Consider the following 22,490-nt stretch of genomic DNA (forward strand, 5'->3'; position numbering starts at 1 on the left):
GTGGGGGATAGACTAGTAGAAGGAGGGGACAGGGCCCTGAGTCTGTGGGTGGTGGGAAGTAGGGAGATGCACAAGTAGAAGGAGGGGATGGGGTGTTGTGGGACAGGGCCAGTGTCTGTGGGGGATAGACTAGTAGAAGGAGGGGACAGGGCCCTGAGTCTGTGGGTGGTGGGAAGTAGGGAGATGCACAAGTAGAAGGAGGGAATGGGGTGTTATGGGACAAGGCCAGTGTCTGTGGGGGATAGACTAGTAGGGGGGTTAGGGTCCTGAGCCTGTGGGTGGAGGGAAGTAAGGGGATACACCAGTGGGGGAGGTGACAGATTGAGGGGCCAGGAGAAGAGACCAACAGATGCCCCCAAGAGGAACACATTTAATATGAGTGGTATGCTATGATGTTTATCAGGATAACAACAGGCACATAAGAAGAAAGCTTCAATCATAGCTACTCCATGAAACCCAGCCTAACTGTTCCATCAGCCTCAAATAGCTCAACACAACTAATGTCTTCCACCATCAGCACTGAAGGCAGTATTCCACAGAAGTTGGAGAAAGTGTCACAAACTTCAGCTGGAAAGATATTTGTCTTCCATGTTTTGTCTACCATCCAAAGCTTTGGCTTAAAGTCTGATCATCCATTGCAAAATAAAGTATCCAGACAACGGAAATCTCATTTCGACATGTAAATAGCCCTCCGCGCTGCCTTCTACCTACAGGGGTGTAATCTTGAATCAATTATAGTTCTATTACACACAACATCAGCTTCAATATACACTCTCTGAAACACCATCGAAATATGATCGCTGGAAAAGTCTGTGTCAATTATGAACCTACGTTTTATACGATCTTGAGAGGAAGGAATTAAGCTCGATGTACTTGATATAAGCCCCCAAGGGGGGTCTCATTGGCACAGTTTCAACACACACAAATGTTAATATCATTTCATCAAATGGCAAAACAAAATTACATTCTTCATGCAGACATCCTGAGTTTTATTAAAACCAGTCATCAAAAAGAACTATTTCGGCCCAATGCTGTGAGCAGGTTTATCACAAGCAGTCTAATATCAGAGTTTTTTCAGTGTCCCCTCTGCGTTAGTTGTACCCCCTGGTAACTGGAAGGGTATGATCGCCCCAGGGGGGATAAAGACATATCAAGCTATTTAACATGGGCCAGGCTACAGAAGCAAGATAAGGAGGCAAAGATCCCAGCCTGATTGGACTGTTATTGTTTCCATCTTCAGAAAAATCTTTCAACTTTAATGTTTTACAGCTGTGGTGAGAGGAACCTGTGACCTGAGAGAGATTCAGTAACTTTTCACTTATTGTTTATGACACAATCACAAAAAGGAAGAATCTCAAATTCCTCAATTGTCATACTTCATCTTCCCTGATCTGTCATACAAACCTTTCTAAAAAAAGAGCACAATATCATCTTTCTACTCATGCGAAGTCATTCCCAACTGATCTTCAAATACTATTTGGAACAGATATTTAGACTTGCATAAAATTCGTCCCAGAAGAATTGAGAAGAATTTGACTAGGTACACAAAATCTGGATGCTGGCTTCAGTCATGTAAACAGCTTTGGCATAAAGTGAATATTTAGTACACCAAAATCCCTCTAATTATCTGGAAAAGATGTTTAATATTGAGAAACACATTTTTTCAGTATTAAAAGGCTGCAAGTGGAACGTGGTGAGCCAATGATCAAATATGATGCTAGACATTGTCATAAGGTAGTGCTGTGTTCATGAGTAGCAGAATATGGTTCAATTCAAGACAACTTTTGTGGTAAAGATAGATGATTACAGCAGGCAGTTCAGAAGCTGTCAAATTCAATTTGATCCCTGTTACACTGAAGATGTGCAGAGCAGAGGCATCCATGTTGATTGTTGAATAATGTGGTAAAAGCAGACATCTGTGAATCCCCCCCAAGGTGCTCTTAGCTTACCACCAGACACACACACACACACACACACACACACACACACACACACACACACACACACACACACACACGGAGACTCTGGGTGAGTGAGTAGAAACAACATGAAGCCTTGTTTCAGTCAGGTTACAAGTGATGAGAACAAGGTGAGGTGAGGTGAAATGGGGTTTAACGTCGCGTCCAAGATTATTGCACTTATATAGCGACGTGCATGTCGTGTGTGTTTGTGTGGCTGCTTGTACTAGTCTGGACTGATGCCGAACTATAGTGCTAGCTCACTGAGATACCATGCCGCAGTTTAACATGAATACCCCACTCAGACACAGTATACTGACTCCAAGCCGACCAGTCCTTGTTTTAGCCCCTTAATGCCGAGCGCCAGACAGGGTAACAAGTACCATCTTTTAACGTCTTTTGGTATGACGCGGTCGGGGATCAAACCCCGGGCCTTCCCCTCTCCGGGCGGACGCTCTACCACTAGACCACGGAGGCGGTCTGATGAGAACAAGTTATTGCGATAACAAGCATGAAATATACTACTCAACATCTGATAGGACTACTGAGATTGATCCCCCACTGTGACGAAACATGACGACAACAATTAACTTACTGAACTGTGTATCTATGTTTAAACAACTTGGAATGAAGCTGCACTTGCTTCAGTTCCATGACAATATCAAATACTATCACTAGGACAACATATCCAAGGAATCATACACATTCAGATACCATCTGGATACTCCCGATCAAGGGCTGAATAGTATAAAGGAAAGCTGGACATATCTCACCCTCAAAGACCCCCACCTAACAGCCCTATACATCTATGTAAACTGATCTCACCCTCAAAGACTCCCACCTGACAGCCCTATACATCCATGTAGACTGATTTCACCCTCAAAGACCCCCACCTGACAGCCCTATACATCCATGTAGACTGATCTCACCCTCAAAGACCCCCACCTGACAGCCCTATACATCCATGTAGACTGATCTCACCCTCAAAGACCCCCACCTGACAGCCCTATACATCCATGTAGACTGATCTCACCCTCAAAGACTCCCACCTGACAGCCCTATATATCCATGTAGACTGATCTCACCCTCAAAGACCCCCACCTGACAGCCCTATACATCCATGTAGACTGATCTCACCCTCAAAGACCCCCACCTGACAGTCCTATACATCCATGTAGACTGATCTCACCCTCCAAGACCCCTACCTGACAGTCCTATACATCCATGTAGACTGATCTCACCCTCAAAGACTCCCACCTGACAGTCCTATACATCCATGTAGACTGATCTCACCCTCAAAGACTCCCACCTGACAGTCCTATACATCCATGTAGACTGATCTCACCTGACAGCCCTATACACCCATGTAGACTGATCTCACCCTCAAAGACCCCCACCTGACAGCCCTATACATCTATGTAGACTGATCTCACCCTCAAAGACTTCCCACCTAACAGCCCTATACATCTATGTAGACTGATCTCACCTGACAGCCCTATACATCCATGTAGACTGATCTCACCCTCACAGACCCCCCACCCAACAGCCCTATACATCCATGTAGACTGATCTCACCCTCAAAGACCCCCACCTGACAGCCCTATACATCCATGTAGACTGATCTCACCCTCAAAGACCCCCACCTGACAGCCCCATACCTTCCATGTAAACTGATCTCACCCTCACAGACCCCCCACCCAACAGCCCTATACATCCATGTAGACTGATCTCACCCTCAAAGACCCCCACCTGACAGCCCTATACATCCATGTAGACTGATCTCACCCTCAAAGACTCCCACCTGACAGCCCTATACATCCATGTAGACTGATCTCACCCTCAAAGACACCCACCTGACAGCCCTATACATCCATGTAGACTGATCTCACCCTCAAAGACTCCCACCTGACAGCCCTATACATCCATGTAGACTGATCTCACCCTCAAAGACCCCCACCTGACAGTCCTATACATCCATGTAGACTGATCTCACCCTCCAAGACCCCTACCTGACAGTCCTATACATCCATGTAGACTGATCTCACCCTCCAAGACCCCTACCTGACAGTCCTATACATCCATGTAGACTGACCTCACCCTCCAAGACCCCCACCTGACAGCCCTATACATCCATGTAGACTGATCTCACCCTCAAAGACTCCCACCTGACAGTCCTATACATCCATGTAGACTGATCTCACCTGACAGCCCTATATATCCATGTAGACTGATCTCACCCTCCAAGACCCCCACCTGACAGTCCTATACATCTATGTAGACTGATCTCACCCTCAAAGACTCCCACCTGACAGTCCTATACATCCATGTAGACTGATCTCACCTGACAGCCCTATACATCCATGTAGACTGATCTCACCCTCAAAGACTCCCACCTGACAGTCCTATACATCCATGTAGACTGATCTCACCCTCAAAGACTCCCACCTGACAGTCCTATACATCCATGTAGACTGATCTCACCTGACAGCCCTATACATCCATGTAGACTGATCTCACCCTCAAAGACCCCCACCTGACAGCCCTATACATCCATGTAGACTGATCTCACCCTCAAAGACTCCCACCTGACAGTCCTATACATCCATGTAGACTGATCTCACCCTCAAAGACTTCCCACCTGACAGCCCAATACATCTATGTAGACTGATCTCACCTGACAGCCCTATACATCCATGTAGACTGATCTCACCCTCAAAGACCCCCACCTGACAGCCCTATACATCCATGTAGACTGATCTCACCCTCAAAGACTCCCACCTGACAGTCCTATACATCCATGTAGACTGATCTCACCCTCAAAGACTCCCACCTGACAGTCCTATACATCCATGTAGACTGATCTCACCTGACAGCCCTATACATCCATGTAGACTGATCTCACCCTCACAGACCCCCCACCCAACAGCCCTATACATCCATGTAGACTGATCTCACCCTCAAAGACCCCCACCCAACAGCCCTATACATCCATGTAGACTGATCTCACCCTCCAAGACCCCCACCCAACAGCCCTATACATCCATGTAGACTGATCTCACCCTCAAAGACTCCCCACCCAACAGCCCTATACATCCATGTAGACTCTAGAACTCCTCCATCTGACTCCCAACAACCGCTATCACTCCAATGTAAAATGAACCCTGTGATTCCTACTTATGACGGGTTACCATGTTCTGACTGAATGGCATGCCCAACCCCAAGCCACCTATGTGGACCCCACTCCTTAATTCCATAATAAACAGTTTCCCCTATGAAACCCCCCACCACACACCTATAAGCTGATTAGCCCTTCTCCCCTCTCTTCCAAGCCCCTGTCCCCCCAGCAGGCTCCCCTCCCCCATCTATGTATCAGGTCAGAGGCTGCCACATAGGCCAGGCCTTCATGTCTCATTTAGATTTATGATGTGTGATAGTTCACAGTAAATGCTTTTCCAGGGCCTCTCGCTTTCTCTTTGTTGAATCTAGCCGTAAAGGTGATATAAATTTGCCTATTATAAACTTCTAAGAGCAGCAAAAATGGCAGGGCTGGTGCAATGCGATACTTTGATTTGCCCGAATGATAGACTATATCAACCGCCAGGCCTTTGTGCTGTTTTCACTACATCTATCTATAGATGCATATTGACGGAAGCCTATTTCATCCCTTACACTTTTTCGCCCATGCTTTATGTCCGATAATCATGCTTTTTCTCAATGGGCCACATCTTATGGGCTGCGAAACACATTCGGGGGAGGAAGCATGGCAAATGAATAATATCCCCCTTTAGTCCCTTGTAAATATAAAATAGCCTTTCTACTTAGTATACACTGAATATGTGCAACCTAGACCTCACGATGGGACAAACACATGCTATCAGAAGCCATCATAAAACTCCATCTCATTACTTTCATAAAAGAGAAGCATTTTCCACTACATTTCAGGAAGCAAAGTTCGCCCATAACGTCACATTTTCTTGTAGCACTCTCAATTTTTGCTGATAGGCACATTTATTTTCAAAGTGTGGGTTGGGGTAATTTGATTCGTTACATTTACAACATCAAAGTTGTTTGCTTTTAATTCAAAAATGAAAATAAAATCATACATCAAGATCTTGTGACAATCATAAATCAAGAATGTCAAACTTCAAATAAGGGTGAAATACATAATACATAAGCATCTTAATTCTTACACAAACACATGTTTCCTGAGGACACAACAAAATAAAAATGTGTTTGTCATATCTTTTCCCCATTTAAATTTGAGTGACTTGTATTTTTTCTAAAGACTGAAGGGTTTTGATATGTTTGCATCAACTGGTGGCATATCAAAAACGACATTGTTATTGATAAAACACTTCTTGTTTTCCTACCCCTGAATCTTAGTTAGCTAGCTAGCTAGCTAGCTAGCTACTTCCAGATAATTAAATTCCTTCACACAGTAACATGTGCCTGATCATCAAATCATCCAAAGGAATTGTTGGAAAGAGGCGATGCAGTGCTACAATCAATTATTCTAGTCCTAATTCAGCAGTGAAGTGGGAAGGTTTTCTTCGTTCCATAATTACAAGAGGAAAGATTAGGAGCAAGTAAACTTCCTTGTCAAACCCCAACTTTCAAAATTTTCTGTCTCCAATAATCGCTGCACCAAATGTGATTTTACAGATTTAATGACAAAAGAAGGTAAAGATTTATCATTGCATTGATTTTACTCAATATAAAAGAAAGAAGCTAAAAACTGTTTTTGTCAGTCCAATACAACTATTGATATTGATGAGAACTGGACCAGATACATCGAGATCATTGCCGTTCATCACCTCTTCACATGCCACCCTCACAACATATTCATCAATATTTGAATCCAGGCAAGTTCAAAATTCCTCACATACAAAAACACCATGATAAAAACACTCAGAGTATGAAAAGGTGCCCATTATTTACCCGCAACTTCCTCCTTCACAAGGAATAATTGATGAGATATTTGAAAAGAGCCAGAATCAAGAAGATCATTGTCTTGCCTTAAAAAAGGGATTAACTTTACTATTCTGCTTGAATTGGCCAGGTGAGATTTTGATAATGATAACTTTATTTGAATCATCATGAACCTGACAGGTGGGAGGGGCCCTCAATAGAGAGGAGTGACAGGTGACATACTTGGTCTGACATCAATACAGATACTATCTCCAGCACTAGATTTATCTGGGAAAAGCATAGTCACCTCAAACAAAACTCATAACTGTGTACATAGAAAATTAGCTAAGACAGTAAATTAAAAAAAAATGAATACATAAAATTTAAGTTTATTCTTGCCTAATATTCAGTTTTGGGACAGAAAAAAAAAGAAGAACTTTACTTGAAAATAAAAAATGAACATACATAAAAAAATGTAAATGATACTCTTTGTGCCATGACAAATATGGTAGTTTCATAAATCAAGAAAGAATCATAGCCATGTCAACAGATGAATAACCATGATAATACAAAAAATATCCATATTCCTAACATTTAAACCATACACCGAAAACTGTAAAACAAAATATAAATAATTCTTCAATTCAAAATTTCACGAAACAAATTTCACAAATGTAGTCTCTATTACTGTTCAAAGAAAGCAATCTTGTCTAATCTAGTATTGCAGATACAAAAAAATCAAAAGTTGCTCGAAATCAGAAGCACCAAAGAACTGAAAATACATATCACAAATGCTCAGTTTGAATATTGCTTTCAGATGTTGTGTTGTTATTTTATGAACTGGGAAATTCATTATTCTCCCCAAGATTATTGTATACATGACACTCTGTCAAACAAGGGAATAAAGAAAACTATTGGCATGTAACAGATCTTCCACCATACCAACATCTCTGGGAGCCTAGCAACCGGAGAAACAGTCGTCCAACAGTATCTCTCCGTGTCATTTATACTTTTCCCTTCTACATTACAATTGACATGTCTCAAGAATGGTAAAATTGAGGAATTTTTTTCTTGACATTTTTAAGATTTGAAAAGCCAAAAACTTCCTTTCATCGCAGCCTTTTCTTTATGATTTATCAGATCTGGGTGGATGTCGTTGGTCTGGGAACTAATTGATTTTACATTGCTTGCACTTATCGGACGATCTCCGCTCCATTAAGATTGTGCCCGCATAAATAACTACTGTAACTGTCCAATGGTGGGAGAAGGATGTATTTACAGCAGACAACTGATCATAACAAGCGAGGCAGTAACAGGGATAATCCAATTTATGAGGCATACCATACTGAAGCAAACCTGAAATGTGATCCTGTATATTCCACCTCAGGAAGCGTCAATTGCAATAGATTGATAAGAATGCATATTTCTCCAGATACATCTGGTGTTATAATCTATATTGTCTGTCTTCCGACATTCCATGTCACTCTCTCCTCCCCCCTTCCCCCTCCCCCCCTTCCCTCGGGTCAGGAAGCATTCATCATAGTGCAAACAGTAATAGACTTAATGCAGAGACAGATCGGACTATCATGCATATTTCCCTATCTCTCTGTGGTAATTGTGTAAGTGTCATGCCCTTATCTGATACACGTTTAAACCATACAACACTGTTAAGAGTGACATGTTTACATGTGTTCAAGCTTTGTAATTTGTTTTAAGTTAGGGGATATCGAGTATTAAAAAGTTAGTGAGTTGGGTTTAACGCTGCTTTGAACAGTATTCCAGTTATATCTCATGTGGGAGGAAAGCCCCAAGTGATGCAAAAAAATACTTTTGTCTGGTGCTGACAAACACAGAAACATAATCCAGGAGAACCGGGATTCAAACCCATAATCCTAGGTTTCTGGCAAAGGGATGCAAATCTGCACAGCGAATTGAGGCGCCTTGCCTCCACCTCTCTCAGAACATTATGCAACATTCAGTGATTATCCTTCCCTTTAGATGAGGGGGTGAATAGACTTGTTTCATAGTTCGTCCTTCAGTTTGTCACTCTCCTTTTCAGACTCTTTTCTCCCTTTCTGTTTTTTCTGACAGAAATACAACCCCTTAGGACAGTTTCTGATAAGAAAATTAAGTTCTTTCACCCTTTTCTTTCTTCATCAGAGTGAGTGAGTGAATGAGTGAGTGAGTGAATATGGTTTTACACCGCTTTTAGCAATATTCCAGCAATATCACGGCGGGGGGACACCAGAAATGGGCTTCATACATTGTACCCATCTCGGGAATTGAACCCGGGTCTTCAGCGTGACGAGCCAAGGCTTTAACCACTAGGCTACCCGACCGCCCCTTCTTCATCAGAAGGAAAAAAACAAATTGAAACTCATTAGCATCCATGGGGGTTAAGGTGGCAGATTACTAAATAAAACCTAATAACCAAAGTTGTTCACAAGGCATGTTTGATGTGACCTGCAGGATGACAAGAAGCATTTTTCAGGAAATACTAGTGGCTGATAGCAAGAGCAATGTTCAGTCTCAGGAAATACTAGTGGATGATAGCAAGAACAATGCTCAGTCTTAGAAAATACTAGTGGATGATAGCAAGAACAATGCAAGACCTTTTTTTGCCCAATGTCCTGATGTGAAGTAGCAGGTTAGACCCAATGACCCTTGTACGTGGACTGCACATGTGTTTGATATCTACCATATTGTGCGGACTCCTGGTCAAGCATTATCTCAGCGTCATCTACAACACACAGTCTTTTATGATGTGGTTGTCTCTGTGGTGCTGACTTGCCCTCCATGGCACCATGATTCTCCCACATACTCTGTCACCTCCTCCACAGGTCAGCTTACTCTACTCTACCAGATAGATCTGTGCTTTTTTTGTCACTGATTCAATACATTCTTTTCTCTGTTAGAGCCAAACAATACAATTTTCAAGACATCCTGCTTGTCTAATAAAAGTTAACTCTTTGGGGTGTAATATCTCAGGCAAACGTATCTTTTTCAAAAAACATACCTGGTTCATATATTGCTCTGAAATATACTGAACTTACTTCTCCATTCTGTTCCCCCCAATCCCCCCACACCATTTCCTGTCGAACCTAAACTTTTGATTTCCTGGTTGGTCAGAGTTTGCCAATCCATCCACATCTATATCTGCTTCAATAAGATGTCAGACCCAATCATGTTAACCCCATGCCTTCTTGCCTCAGAGATTAAACCCTATTATCCCACCTACACCTATCAGAGATTAACTCCATCATCTCACTCCACCTACATGTCTCAGAGATTAAACTCCATTATCTCACCCCACCTACATGTCTCAGAGATTAACTCCATTATCTCACTCCACCTACATGTCTCAGAGATTAACTCCATCATCTCACCCCACCTACATGTCTCAGAGATTAACTCCATTATCTCACCCCACCTACATGTCTCAGAGATTAAACTCCATTATCTCACCCCACCTACATGTCTCAGAGATTAACTCCATCATCTCACTCCACCTACATGTCTCAGAGATTAACTCCATTATCTCACTCCACCTACATGTCTCAGAGATTAAACTCCATTATCTCACCCCACCTACATGTCTCAGAGATTAACTCCATTATCTCACCCCACCTACATGTCTCAGAGATTAACTCCATTATCTCACTCCACCTACATGTCTCAGAGATTAACTCCATTATCTCACCCCACCTACATGTCTCAGAGATTAACTCCATCATCTCACTCCACCTACATGTCTCAGAGATTAACTCCATTATCTCACCCCACCTACATGTCTCAGAGATTAACTCCATTATCTCACTCCACCTACATGTCTCAGAGATTAACTCCATTATCTCACTCCACCACATGCCCAGATGATGCCCAAACATTTAACATGTATTTCAAACATACAAATCCTGCTACAAAACAAAATATGAAATAAATATTTCTCACTTTCATACGTTCTTGTGGTATTTTGAAATGAACCATGTTTACATCTAACCAAAAATAATTATCGTCTACATTATGCATCCAATGATCACTGTTTATGACATTTTGGGGAATTATTTCGGGTGTGGATTCAAGTTTCCAAATAATGAGTTTGTATAAATATTGTTTTTACTGCAGAATATATCGCAGTATTTTGTAATTTTAGCTGCAGAATGTTCATCTAGGACTAATGTCTGAGATGTTAAACCCCATTATCTCATTCTACATTCCTCCATTAGAAGACTTAAGCACAGAATCTCACCCCACAACTCCATCGTGAGATCTTGCCCCCCATTATGAGAGTCCTGCAATGAGATCACACCTTGTCCCATCAAGTCCGCCTAACACTCTTCCCCATACACAACCACCAAACACTGCACTCTGCAAAGAACTACATGCACAAGTCAGTGAAAGTTTTACTGCTTATTTGATCAGTATTTCAGGAATTTAATACTATCGAATCAAGAATCAAGAATCAAGAATTTTCATTGTAAAAAAAATTTAAATGCCTATTTGATCAGTATTTCAAGAATTTAATAGTATCGATTCAAGAATCAAGAATTTTAATGTAAAAAAAGTTTAACTGCTTATTTGATCAGTATTTCAGGAATTTAATAGTATAGAATCATGAATCAAGAATTTTTATTGTAAAAAAAGGTTTAAATGCTTATTTGATCAGTATTTCAGGAATTACATAGTATCAAATCAAGAATTTTAATTGTAAAAAAAAGTTAAATGCTTATTTGATCAGTATTTCAGGAATTTAATAGTATAGAATCAAGAATCAAGAATTTTTATTGTAAAAAAAAAGGTTTAAATGCTTATTTGATCAGTATTTCAGGAATTTAATAGTATCAAATCAAGAATTTTAATTGTAAAAAAAAGTTAAATGCTTATTTGATCAGTATTTCAGGAATTTAATAGTATAGAATCAAGAATCAAGAATATTTATTGTACCAAAATCCCCTCTTGGGACCTAGTACAAAAAAAGAGCATGTATATGGTGCAGACTATATCTATTGTACAACTAAATGCAGATCAAAGTCACTATTTCCACTGAAACTGTCCCTGATTCCAAATTCAAGTCCACGTTCCTTCTTCAGGCCCACTACCCTGACTGTACCCAAGTAGCAATCTACATAATTGAATCTACAATACAGATAACATAAAAATAGTTCTCATATTCTCATAGTCCCTAATCCCCATCCAGACACTCCCTCCACACCACCCCCTCCCTCTCCCAGAGGTCAACTAGCATTCATCATAGTACATCTCACAGAAGAGTTAATGTAGAAATATCATATGGCATTCTTTGGGTAATGGCAACAGACATTTAGAAGAGGCAGATTATTTTCAGATAGTCCTGGCAGAGGATCACTTTCATCCGTTTTATCTGGAGCAGTATCAGCACTCACTATAACTTATCCATCACTTTATCATGTGTGTTTACCTTCAAGTCTGTTTATTTCTATTTGTTGTTGCCAAACACTGATGGCTACCATAAAGTCTGTGGCTACATGGTGCTATTGTCTTACCAGGGCCACCCAATACAACATGTGGGATACTCATAGTCAGCTTACTAACTGGCTAGAAAATTGCCAAAATAAAATTGTTTTAGAGAAACGGTATGCAGGTGAGAATGCTGGCATAGCTATTTTATTTTTGAGAGCCGCTTAATGGTGAATACATGCTTTGCTAATGATCTCACAACAAAACATTGAGAACATTTTGAAAATTAACACTCTGTTACGGTAAAAGACTGCATGATTTATGATAAGCAGATTCTCTGTTTAAAGATTAGCCTGTGAGGACTCGTTAAATGATGTACATATTTTTTCAGTAATATATAATCAAGCTCAGCCTAAGTCTGTGAGATTATTTTTAAAACTGCAAAGCTTTCTCTTATTTTTAAAAAATGCTGTTAAGAATACAACCAACCTTGTTATCTTTTAACACCATTAAAACATTTCACAACAGCAATGAGAATGGTAAAAGGATGGAGCCGTTGTGAGAGAAGTAACTAATAACGAGCAAGTAATGTCTTTATAACCTGGTACTTTGGTAAAACAATACTGTATTCACTGTATAAAGCACCCTACTCCCATAAGAACCCAGTGACCAGGTTCAAGACCAACCTGTAAGTAATCATTATGTACACGCCCAACAATCTACATGATTGTGTGTAGATATCTCTGTACAGAAAACACAGCAGTGTAGGGGGCATATAACTGTACAATATTTGATCAAAAAAGTGTGTTTTCTACCACTGGATCTCTGACAACAAATGTTTGTGTATGGGGTGAAGGAAAGCCCCTCCATGTCAATATTGTAAGCACCAAGGCACAGGGTGAATACGGTAGTTGTACTGTATTTCCTTAACCCTTTGACTGCTATATTAATTTGATGATCATCATGAAGTGAAGAGCAACAGTTCATCCAAATAGAGTTCTCTCCTCTGGCTTGTCTCACAGGGTAGCGGGTCCTGTCTTACAAGCACGAGGTAGTGGGTCCTGTCTTACAAGCACGAGGTAGTGGGTCCTGTCTTACAAGCACAGGGTAGTAGGTCCTGTCTTACAAGCACGGGGTAGTGGGTCCTGTCTTACAAGCACAGGGTAGTGGGTCCTGTCTTACAAGCACAGGGTAGTGGGTCCTGTCTTATAAGCACAGGGTAGTGGGTCCTGTCTTACAAGCACGAGGTAGTGGGTCCTGTCTTACAAGCACAGGGTAGTAGGTCCTGTCTTACAAGCACGGGGTAGTGGGTCCTGTCTTACAAGCACAGGGTAGTGGGTCCTGTCTTATAAGCACAGGGTAGCAGGTCCTGTCTTACAAGCACAGGGTAGTGGGTCCTGTCTTACATGCATAGGGTAGTGGGTCCTGTCTTACAAGCACTGGGTAGTGGGTCCTGTCTTACAAGCACAGGGTAGTGGGTCCTGTCTTACAAGCACGGGGTAGTGGGTCCTGTCTTACAAGCAAGGGGTAGCAGGTCCTGTCTTACAAGCAAGGGGTAGCAGGTCCTGTCTTACAAGCAAGGGGTAGCAGGTCCTGTCTTAAAAGCACGGAGCACCAGGTCCTGTCTTACAAGCAAGGGGTAGCAGGTCCTGTCTTACAAGCAAGGGGTAGCAGGTCCTGTCTTACAAGCACGGGGCACCAGGTCCTATCTTACAAGCACAGGGTAGGGGGTCGTGTCATACAAGCACTGGGTAGCACATCCTGTCTTACAAGCACAAGATAGCAAGAGTCACAATCTCTAAAGACTGCTTAGTGGGATGAAGCTCTGTTGGGAATCAACACTTCCTTCACATACATTAATCATCACTTAACGATAGAGTCAGCAATATCCACAAAACAGTGACTGAAAACAATGAATCCACGCTGTTGGGAATGATGTCATGCAAATAGCCAAGTCCGGACCACCCAATCCCCATGTCAATGGAAACTAACAACAAGCATGAGGTACAGGGGGATTCTGAAAGTATTGTCAGGTATATCACAGTTTGTCAGCTTAAAGTGGGGGAAAGGAAGTAACTGAAATATAAGACATTATCGACTTGGCTGAAATCCACAAGCATGGGTTTGGTGCGGAAAATGATCAGGGTGAATCTGGGCTTCCTACCTACGATCATAGGATCGTGGCATGCATAAGGGGGACAACTCTCCACAGTAAATTAGATACAAGGCCAATGTCACTGAATTGTGAAGTGAGTTGGTTTCAACGCTGTTTTGAACAGTATTTCAGTTATATTACAGCTTGCCAGCTAACTGTGGGAGGGAAGCCCGAAGTGATGCAAGTCATTTACCACTTTGGTGAAACCCATGGGCTTGGATAAAGTCCTGAAAAACCTAGAAACATAATTAGGGCAAAACCGAGAATTAAACCTATAATCATAAGTTTGGAGCGTGCAAAGGGACACAACTCTGCACAGCAAATTATGGCACCTTACACAAAGGGACCCCCCACATCCCCCACCCCCACCCCGAAACGTGAAAGCATGAATGAGGTACTTTACTCTATAATACTGGAGGAGGCCACTAGCACACACACTTCAAACACACGCAAACACACACAAACACACGCAAACACAGACAATCCATCACAATCTTACCATGTGTATATCACATTAATGTCAGGGCAGGCTACACTTGGCTCTTCAGTGAGTTATAAATATTTTCCTTTTGTAAATATTTATTAATTTCATGCAAATGTTTCAATTCTACCATTCCCTCCAGCATATTTCCGTCAAGGTGCCTCCAGCCCAATACATGTGTGTGTACACCCATGAACACTCCTCCTGCGTACAGATGTGTATCACACATTTATTTCAGACTGGATCCTGCTACCTGCTACTATCATTATGCATCAAGAGCTGTTAATAAATCATCAACACACTCTCACAGTGATGTTAAATCATACTGGCAATTCCCTGTGGCTTTGTAGCTTTCTGACACAATAAAGAAAAAATCAAATTCAAAAACAACTTTTCAAATCGACAACTTCATAAGCGGGCTGATCAGTAATCAAAGTTCGTTTATTTGTTTACATTACTGGCTGGAGCTGGCCAATTAAAATGTCTTTTTTGATGTTATGTGCAAGGGAAATCATCAAAAAACACTTTCATCGCTTCTTCTCATGGTTAATCTGTCTGTTTTGCTGCATAAGACACGTTAGCACATTAATATTTACATACAGAGCAATATGGCTGCCTCATTTTCACATCATTTGTCATAGTCATATATTGATAATCTTCGCCAACTTTTTCTGCAACAATCATTCAACTTGGAAGAAGTGCGCTCTCTCCGACCCTGCCCAATGTGCTAAACTCATTGGTGACACAATCAAAACCAACGCTCTGGCACACGTGCATGTTAAAAACAAGTTAGTAAAAGTTTTCATCTATAACAGATGACTTTGCCAAAGTTTCCTCATGAAATAAACTTACAAAGTCAAATGGTAGGAAAAAATGTAATTACTACCTATTAAGCTCCCAAGTTTAATCTGAGAGGAGTATTATGAGTTTTTCATAAAAATCTATTTTCAATGAAGGATATTTCTGTTAGACAAATCAGTGTGTGAGGTTGTAATATCGCCAACTGTGCCTGAGCAAATTGTGGCATACATCAATGCATGTCCTGTTATCCATATTACAACACATCAGTCCCACTGCAGATCATTACCCATACCATCGAGGTTTCAAATGTCAACATTCTCAATTGTTTGTTTTAACAAACTTAAAGACAGAATACAAACACTTTTTAAAATTCCTAGAGGTAGATAAAAAGTATAGTGGAATTTTGATCACCAATGCGGTGTTTCATATAAAATGAAATAGTTGTTGGGGAACCATTATGAGTGAGTTGGGATACACTGACATGCATCAACCAAGTCAGCGAGCTTGACTACCCGATCCCATTAGTTGCCTCTTACGACAAGCATGGGTTGCTGAAGATCAATTTTAACCCAGATCTTCACAGATAAGCTTTTAATGGGAAAAGCTCAAAGTGTGTGCTTATCTGGGATCCTGCTATAACTAAGGGAGGCAAATTGGAGGGGGGGGGGGGAGGGGGGGTGTTTATGTGCAGAAGGGGTGTCCTGTGTTGTCACCATTATCAATTGTAAATGTTTCAGATTAATTTCTACAACTGTTTTTTTCTATTCCATGGAATGCTTTGACAGAATAATATTAACGTTGTGCATGAACAACAGAGGTACAACCAACTCAGCCTTACAATTACACAAAATTCGACCCACCACGCTGATCTAAATTTGTAATTTGAAAAACTTAATTAACATCACAACTTGCTTAAGATGTTGCATTTTCATGGTACAATTAAAAAAAATCTTTTCCATACAGTGGCACTGCTAATTAAAGTTTGAGGGGTACCGTATTCGACGTAATAAGCGCCCAGGGCGCTCTCAAAATTAGAAACAGGGGGCTCTTATTAGAATATTATTTTGGATGAAAAAAAAGAGTTGAAAGATAAATTTCGTGGTTTATGCTGACGGTCCGAACTGTTTATATACGACAGATATATTTTTCCCGAATTTTATTGCCCATAATTAAGGGTGCATATAACACACGCGTGCATATTATACACGAATATATAAGTCTTGTGTACATTGATCAATCGGAAGGGGTGCTAATTGGGATTGTTCACTTATATATATTATAATATATATTATCAAATATCGCCGTGGGCGCTTATTAGAGCGGGACGCTTATTACGTCGAATACGGTAAATATGTTGCTGAAGACAATATGTCGGCTTGTCCTGGCATCAATAACGCCACTTCCTCCAGGAGCCAAAGACTCCATTCTAACGTGGCGATGGAGATAGTGATTGTCTAGATTCACATACTTGTTCAATTCTGAATTCCAGTTTTGATTGCTGAGTGAGTTCAGTGATTACAAAGAGGAGATGATTCATCTAGGTGGAACCATCCGCTGACTGACTCTCAGTGGTGTTGGCTTGGAGATATTTCATAATTATAGTATAACGTTCATATGTGTTTGACGAAAAGAATTGCTCATATTTGTTTGGAAGTGCCATAATGTTTTGGACATACTATAATAATGCCAAATATCACCATCCCAGTTGTCTCCAAACCAGGAGCATTCTATTTATTAAAAAAAAAGAAAAATTTTAATTATGTTTTTAATGATAAACTAAGTGCATTTTTCAATGACATCATCATAGTTGTCTTTTACGGCAAGCATGGGTTGCTGAAGGCCTATTCAGCCCCGGATCTTCATGTGTGTGTGTGTGTGTGTGTGTGTGTGTGTGTGTGTGTGTGTGTGTGTGTGTGTGTGTGTGTGTGTGTGTGTGTGTGTGTGTGTGAGTGAGTGAGTGAGTGAGTGAGTGAGTGAGTGAGTGAGTGAGTGAGTGAGTGAGTGACTGAGTGAGTGAGTGACTGAGTGAGTTTTATTGGATACAACAACCCAATTAACCAGGTCACACATCACAACCACCCAATCCTCATTTCAGGTGGAACTGTGCTCCCCGACAACCACGTGTACCACCCACCTGCTGACATGAAGATGCTGCCATGGGGGAACATGACAAGGCTCTCTACCGGGTACCCATGGTCGACTGTCATGGCGCTTCCCTTCACCCGAGTGTCAAACATCCGAACAGTGTGATCATAAGAACCTGTAGAAAACACACACTGTTAGTAGCTCGATCTACTCACAAGGGAAGAGAAAATCATTATTTTTGTTCACCACGTATGAAGATCTGACAGAACACTTAACACAAAAAGCAGCTATGGCAGATACTGACTACACATATAATATATTTCTTTTCAGAAGGAATTTGACTCTAACTTGTTTTATTTGTCATAATGTATTTCCCTGATTTTTCCTGTATATTTTGAACTGTTTTCCACACAATTTCATATTACCTACTGGTACTATTTCTGTTAAAGAGGTCCCATAAGTCTGAATACTTTTACATACATAACAGAAATAGTCTTGGACATTCACACCATGAGAACGAAATTAGCATGTAGATACAAGTATTTCTGAATCATGATTGTCTATTTCTTCATTTAAACAATCACTTAAGATACCCCCAGTCCTCCCAGCCAAAGCAATAATAATACAACAATATTTTCATCAATCAGAGCCTGTGAATTAATTCACAGGGTGAAATGCAGTTTACTGATGATTCAACAAGACCAAGTTTGGCAATAAAGGGAGAGAACTCTTCTGCTACCTAGCCCTGATTCCCACATTGACTCACCTGTGAGGATGATGTCTGTGCTGGCCATGCTGGATACGCCGCACCTCACGTAGTCCTGGGGAACAACACCAGGCTGTCAGTGTGTGACATCAATTAACATGACAGGTGACAAGGCAGGGCCAGGAACAACGTGAACGACAGATATTTTATGGTTGGCAAAATATAAGAGATATTTGTTTCATGATTTAAACATTGCATAGTTTTTTTATATTTCATGAATTTCATGAAAACAAAGGATAAGCGATGCTTGAACAAGGCAGAAAAACATTTTAGTCCACCAATTTTTTTATTCTCATCAATAAATTACTTTCAAATGATCAGGGCTCCGTTTCACAAATGATTACCTCAGTACTAAGATAGCTTTGTGTTTGGGCCTTGAACCCTGTTCATCCAAGGGATATTAGCATTAAGATGATTGTACATAGGCTTACAATAGTCAAACTGATAGCTCTGTGAAACGGGATCAGTAACGCAAGCTTTTCAGTTTCCTCTTTAGCAGTGGAACAGACAACATTTATTCTTTCTACCCCTCCATTAAAATCCTGACAATGTTCACATTACAGAACTCATAGCAAATCCAGATGTACAAAAACAAAAATTCTCATCTGCCCTGAAAACCTAATTCACAAACCATGTCTTAAGTGATAATGAGAAACATGTTGATAATATCCCTGTCCTGATGTGGTTCATACATCTGAAAAACATAATACTAACAGATCCTGAATTACTGAGAACAACCATTCTGACATTTGGGCCACAACGACACCAACTTACAACAGGCAGTGACAGTCACCATGGGCCAGGACTGGAGGCATTCTAACTATTACTACAGTAACTGAAACACTAACACACAGCATGTAGTACTATGATGGGATTGTGTACATAGTCTGTTGTACTTATAAACGTCTATAAAACAAAGGCAAACAGAACACTATTAACTAGGAGTGGGGATTATTGTTGGAGACAGAGAACGTTTTGCTTTAGACACTGCTGGAAGATATACAATATTCAGAACACTATAAACTAGGAGTGGTGATTATTGTTGGAGACAGAGAACGCTTTGCTTTAGACACTGCTTTAGACACTGCTGGAAGATATACAATTTTTTGTGAAAGGGGAAGCCAAACAATTTTATTTTCAACATATATTTTTTTCAGGACACATCCAGCATAACCAGCAAACAATTTTTTTCTACATATTTTTTTTTCTTTATATTTTTTTCAGTATTTTCTGGAACAAATTATCTTTTATATATAGATCCTACACTCTCCTGACAACTAGTATGGGCCTCCTGGGACCAATTCCACCCAAGAATCCCATGCATGAAATGCTGGGAAGTTTCAGAATGGTTCTAACTGCCAACTTTGTCAAAAGTATATTTTTCAAAATGTTTGCCGTGATACCCATCTTGAAAGATATCTTATATGAAAAACAATTGAGAATCTCAAAAAATGCTTTCTTTTTACCCAAGCTTGTTCATCAACTCTCACCCCATCCAACAAACAATACATCTCCATCAGCATCCACTGGTCAAAACTGTATCCCCATCGCAACCTGATATTACTAATATAGACTTCCATGCTAATGAAGTTGCATATGTCTGTCAGTTAGATTTTCACCCGGGATATCAAGGCTGGTGTTGCTGACAATGTTCGTCTTTCTGACGCAGATAGGCCAGGTCTTTCCTGCAGTCTGTCTGCATCACCTTGTAGATTACCATCAAACAATACAGTCAAATCACACGATTGTTTTCTATTTCAAACTTCCTGCTTTTTTGCCCATCCTTTGTGAGTTTACAAAACACATGAAAAAGTAAGTTGGTTCTCTGTGGAAACAATGATAACCCAGGGCTGGATACTGTTGCTGATCTGCACCGTCCCGACCTCAATACATCACCGTCAACGGAGATCACAACACAGGTAACACTCAACCCTTCAATCAGGTCGAGGACGCTATAATGCTGGACAATAGATTAACCAGGTGTGAAAATAAACAAACAGTCGTTCCAAAGATGATACACCTGAACCCTCTGACCAGCGATGAAAGACAAAACTATGTGGGCACAAAACGGGTTCACAGGTTTAATTCCACAATTTATTTTCTGAAAATTAATTTTCCAAGTCTATATCCCCTAGAATTGCAATATGTGCAGGATTGAGTCCCTTTCTTAAAAATAGATTCTTTGACCACATAGGATACATTTTGTTAAAATTTACATTTCAATTGATGTGAACAAAATATAAAAAATATAATTAACAAATGTCCCACATGATTGAAACAAACCACGTGATTAATAATGTTTAATAAAGATTGAAACAAATGGTTTGAATTTTTATGTCTCACATTTATGAATGACTATGCATATTTTATAACAAAATAATTGTTATTACATGTATAATCATAACGTTCCCTTTAACCATTCCACAAATTAAAACCATCGAGGAATTCCAGAACCATTTCCTCATCTGGTATCTTCCATTGATTCCTGTCAATTCACAGACATCTGGAATTAGTTGTCCCAGTCAAAGTTCTCATTACCAAACCATCAAAGTGTTTAGAATGTTTTCAGAGAAATATTGCACTGTTAACATTGGTTAGCTGGGCATTAATCATGTTCCTCTAACACAAAGTGAGAAGACAAGAATCATTTTAGTCTTAGTTAAATTGAATACAAACACAAATAAATATTTAAAAATCTATTAGTACTATTAGGAAAAAAGTGTGTTTGTCACAACGCTAGTCCCGTGTTCTATTAGCCTAAGTTAATTTATATTTTAATAATCCTGTGCATATTTTTGAAAAATATTATTTTTTAAAATTTTAAAATGAAAAGTTATTTGCAACACTAAATTTTTGATCAATTTTGCATTTAAGACTTGTTTGTGATATCAGTTGTTGTTTCACTTGACTGAATGAGAGTAGCTTTACATTGTGGCTTGCAAAGTTCCAGGTACATTACCACAGCATTTAAATAATCAAATGTGGGCCAAGCAAACCAGTGGTTGATGTCATGAGCATTTATCAATGCCGTTGAGGAAAGATGACACACCAGGCCAGGCTAACACTGTTCAACAAAATCCTCATTTGACAGTCAGCTCTTGTGACATACATGCAGTTCTGGGACAATTCTGCCGACGAAACCCCCAAAAGGTTGAATCACTACAGGCTGCCTCCGTGATAAAATTGCTACAGCTGGAACATTTCCTTATTGAGTAATTATCCATGATTTCTTTTCTTTTACAAAAAATCATAAAGTGATTTGAATTTCTTTGTATGAAAACTGATTGCCTTTTAATATCTTATAAACCACAACCATATCTATAATATAACATATCTTACTGATTTCACACCATACAGTACAGTCTCACAATGATATATTTTAGATAACAAAAAATGTTTTTATGAAGTATCTCATACCACATGTCCCATATAAAACTCACTTCTTTACACCAATATATTTTCATATTGAACGGACAAACCTTGCCTAAATGTTGCAAGAAATATTGATGTATATTTTACTTAAATTTTAGTAATACATACTTTTTCAATTATTGAAAAAAATTAACATCAAAATTTATTATTTTATTGATTGGGTCAGGCCTAAAATGGAATTAATTTAAATAGAGACAGTCGGTTAAATAGAGAAAATGTTGATCCCATTCACTCAATAGCATGATAAAAGATATTAACTTCATTATTTGTCCACTTCCTGAATACAGATATCAGTGCATCCCATGCACACAACACAAGATCATAATCCACTCTCACCCAGTTTTCAATTACACAGATAATCATTGACAGCCTCTGCAACAGAGCATCAAATGACACATGTAGCCAGGGATGTTTCTAAGTGGCCATCTCTCTCATCAGCTGAGTGTTATAGCTTGTTAATATCACCTG

At 40.0% G+C, this 22,490-nt stretch overlaps 1 protein-coding gene across 1 annotated transcript in view; it reads right to left on the bottom strand.

Moving 5' to 3' along the window:
* The window catches only part of LOC124149505 (U3 small nucleolar RNA-associated protein 15 homolog), a 119,581-nt gene that overhangs the window by 68,554 nt on the left and 28,537 nt on the right, over nucleotides 1-22,490 (bottom strand). Inside the window, exons 5-6 of the mRNA XM_048394290.1 lie at nucleotides 18,591-18,645; nucleotides 17,874-17,999 (exon numbers count right to left, since the gene is read on the bottom strand). Of these exons, the coding sequence (XP_048250247.1) occupies nucleotides 17,874-17,999; nucleotides 18,591-18,645 (181 nt within the window). The remainder of the gene's footprint in view (nucleotides 1-17,873; nucleotides 18,000-18,590; nucleotides 18,646-22,490) is intronic.

This window comes from Haliotis rufescens, unplaced genomic scaffold, assembly GCF_023055435.1.
Source record: "Haliotis rufescens isolate VD_foot unplaced genomic scaffold, xgHalRufe1.0.p SCAF_1, whole genome shotgun sequence".
Taxonomy (NCBI): domain Eukaryota; kingdom Metazoa; phylum Mollusca; class Gastropoda; order Lepetellida; family Haliotidae; genus Haliotis; species Haliotis rufescens.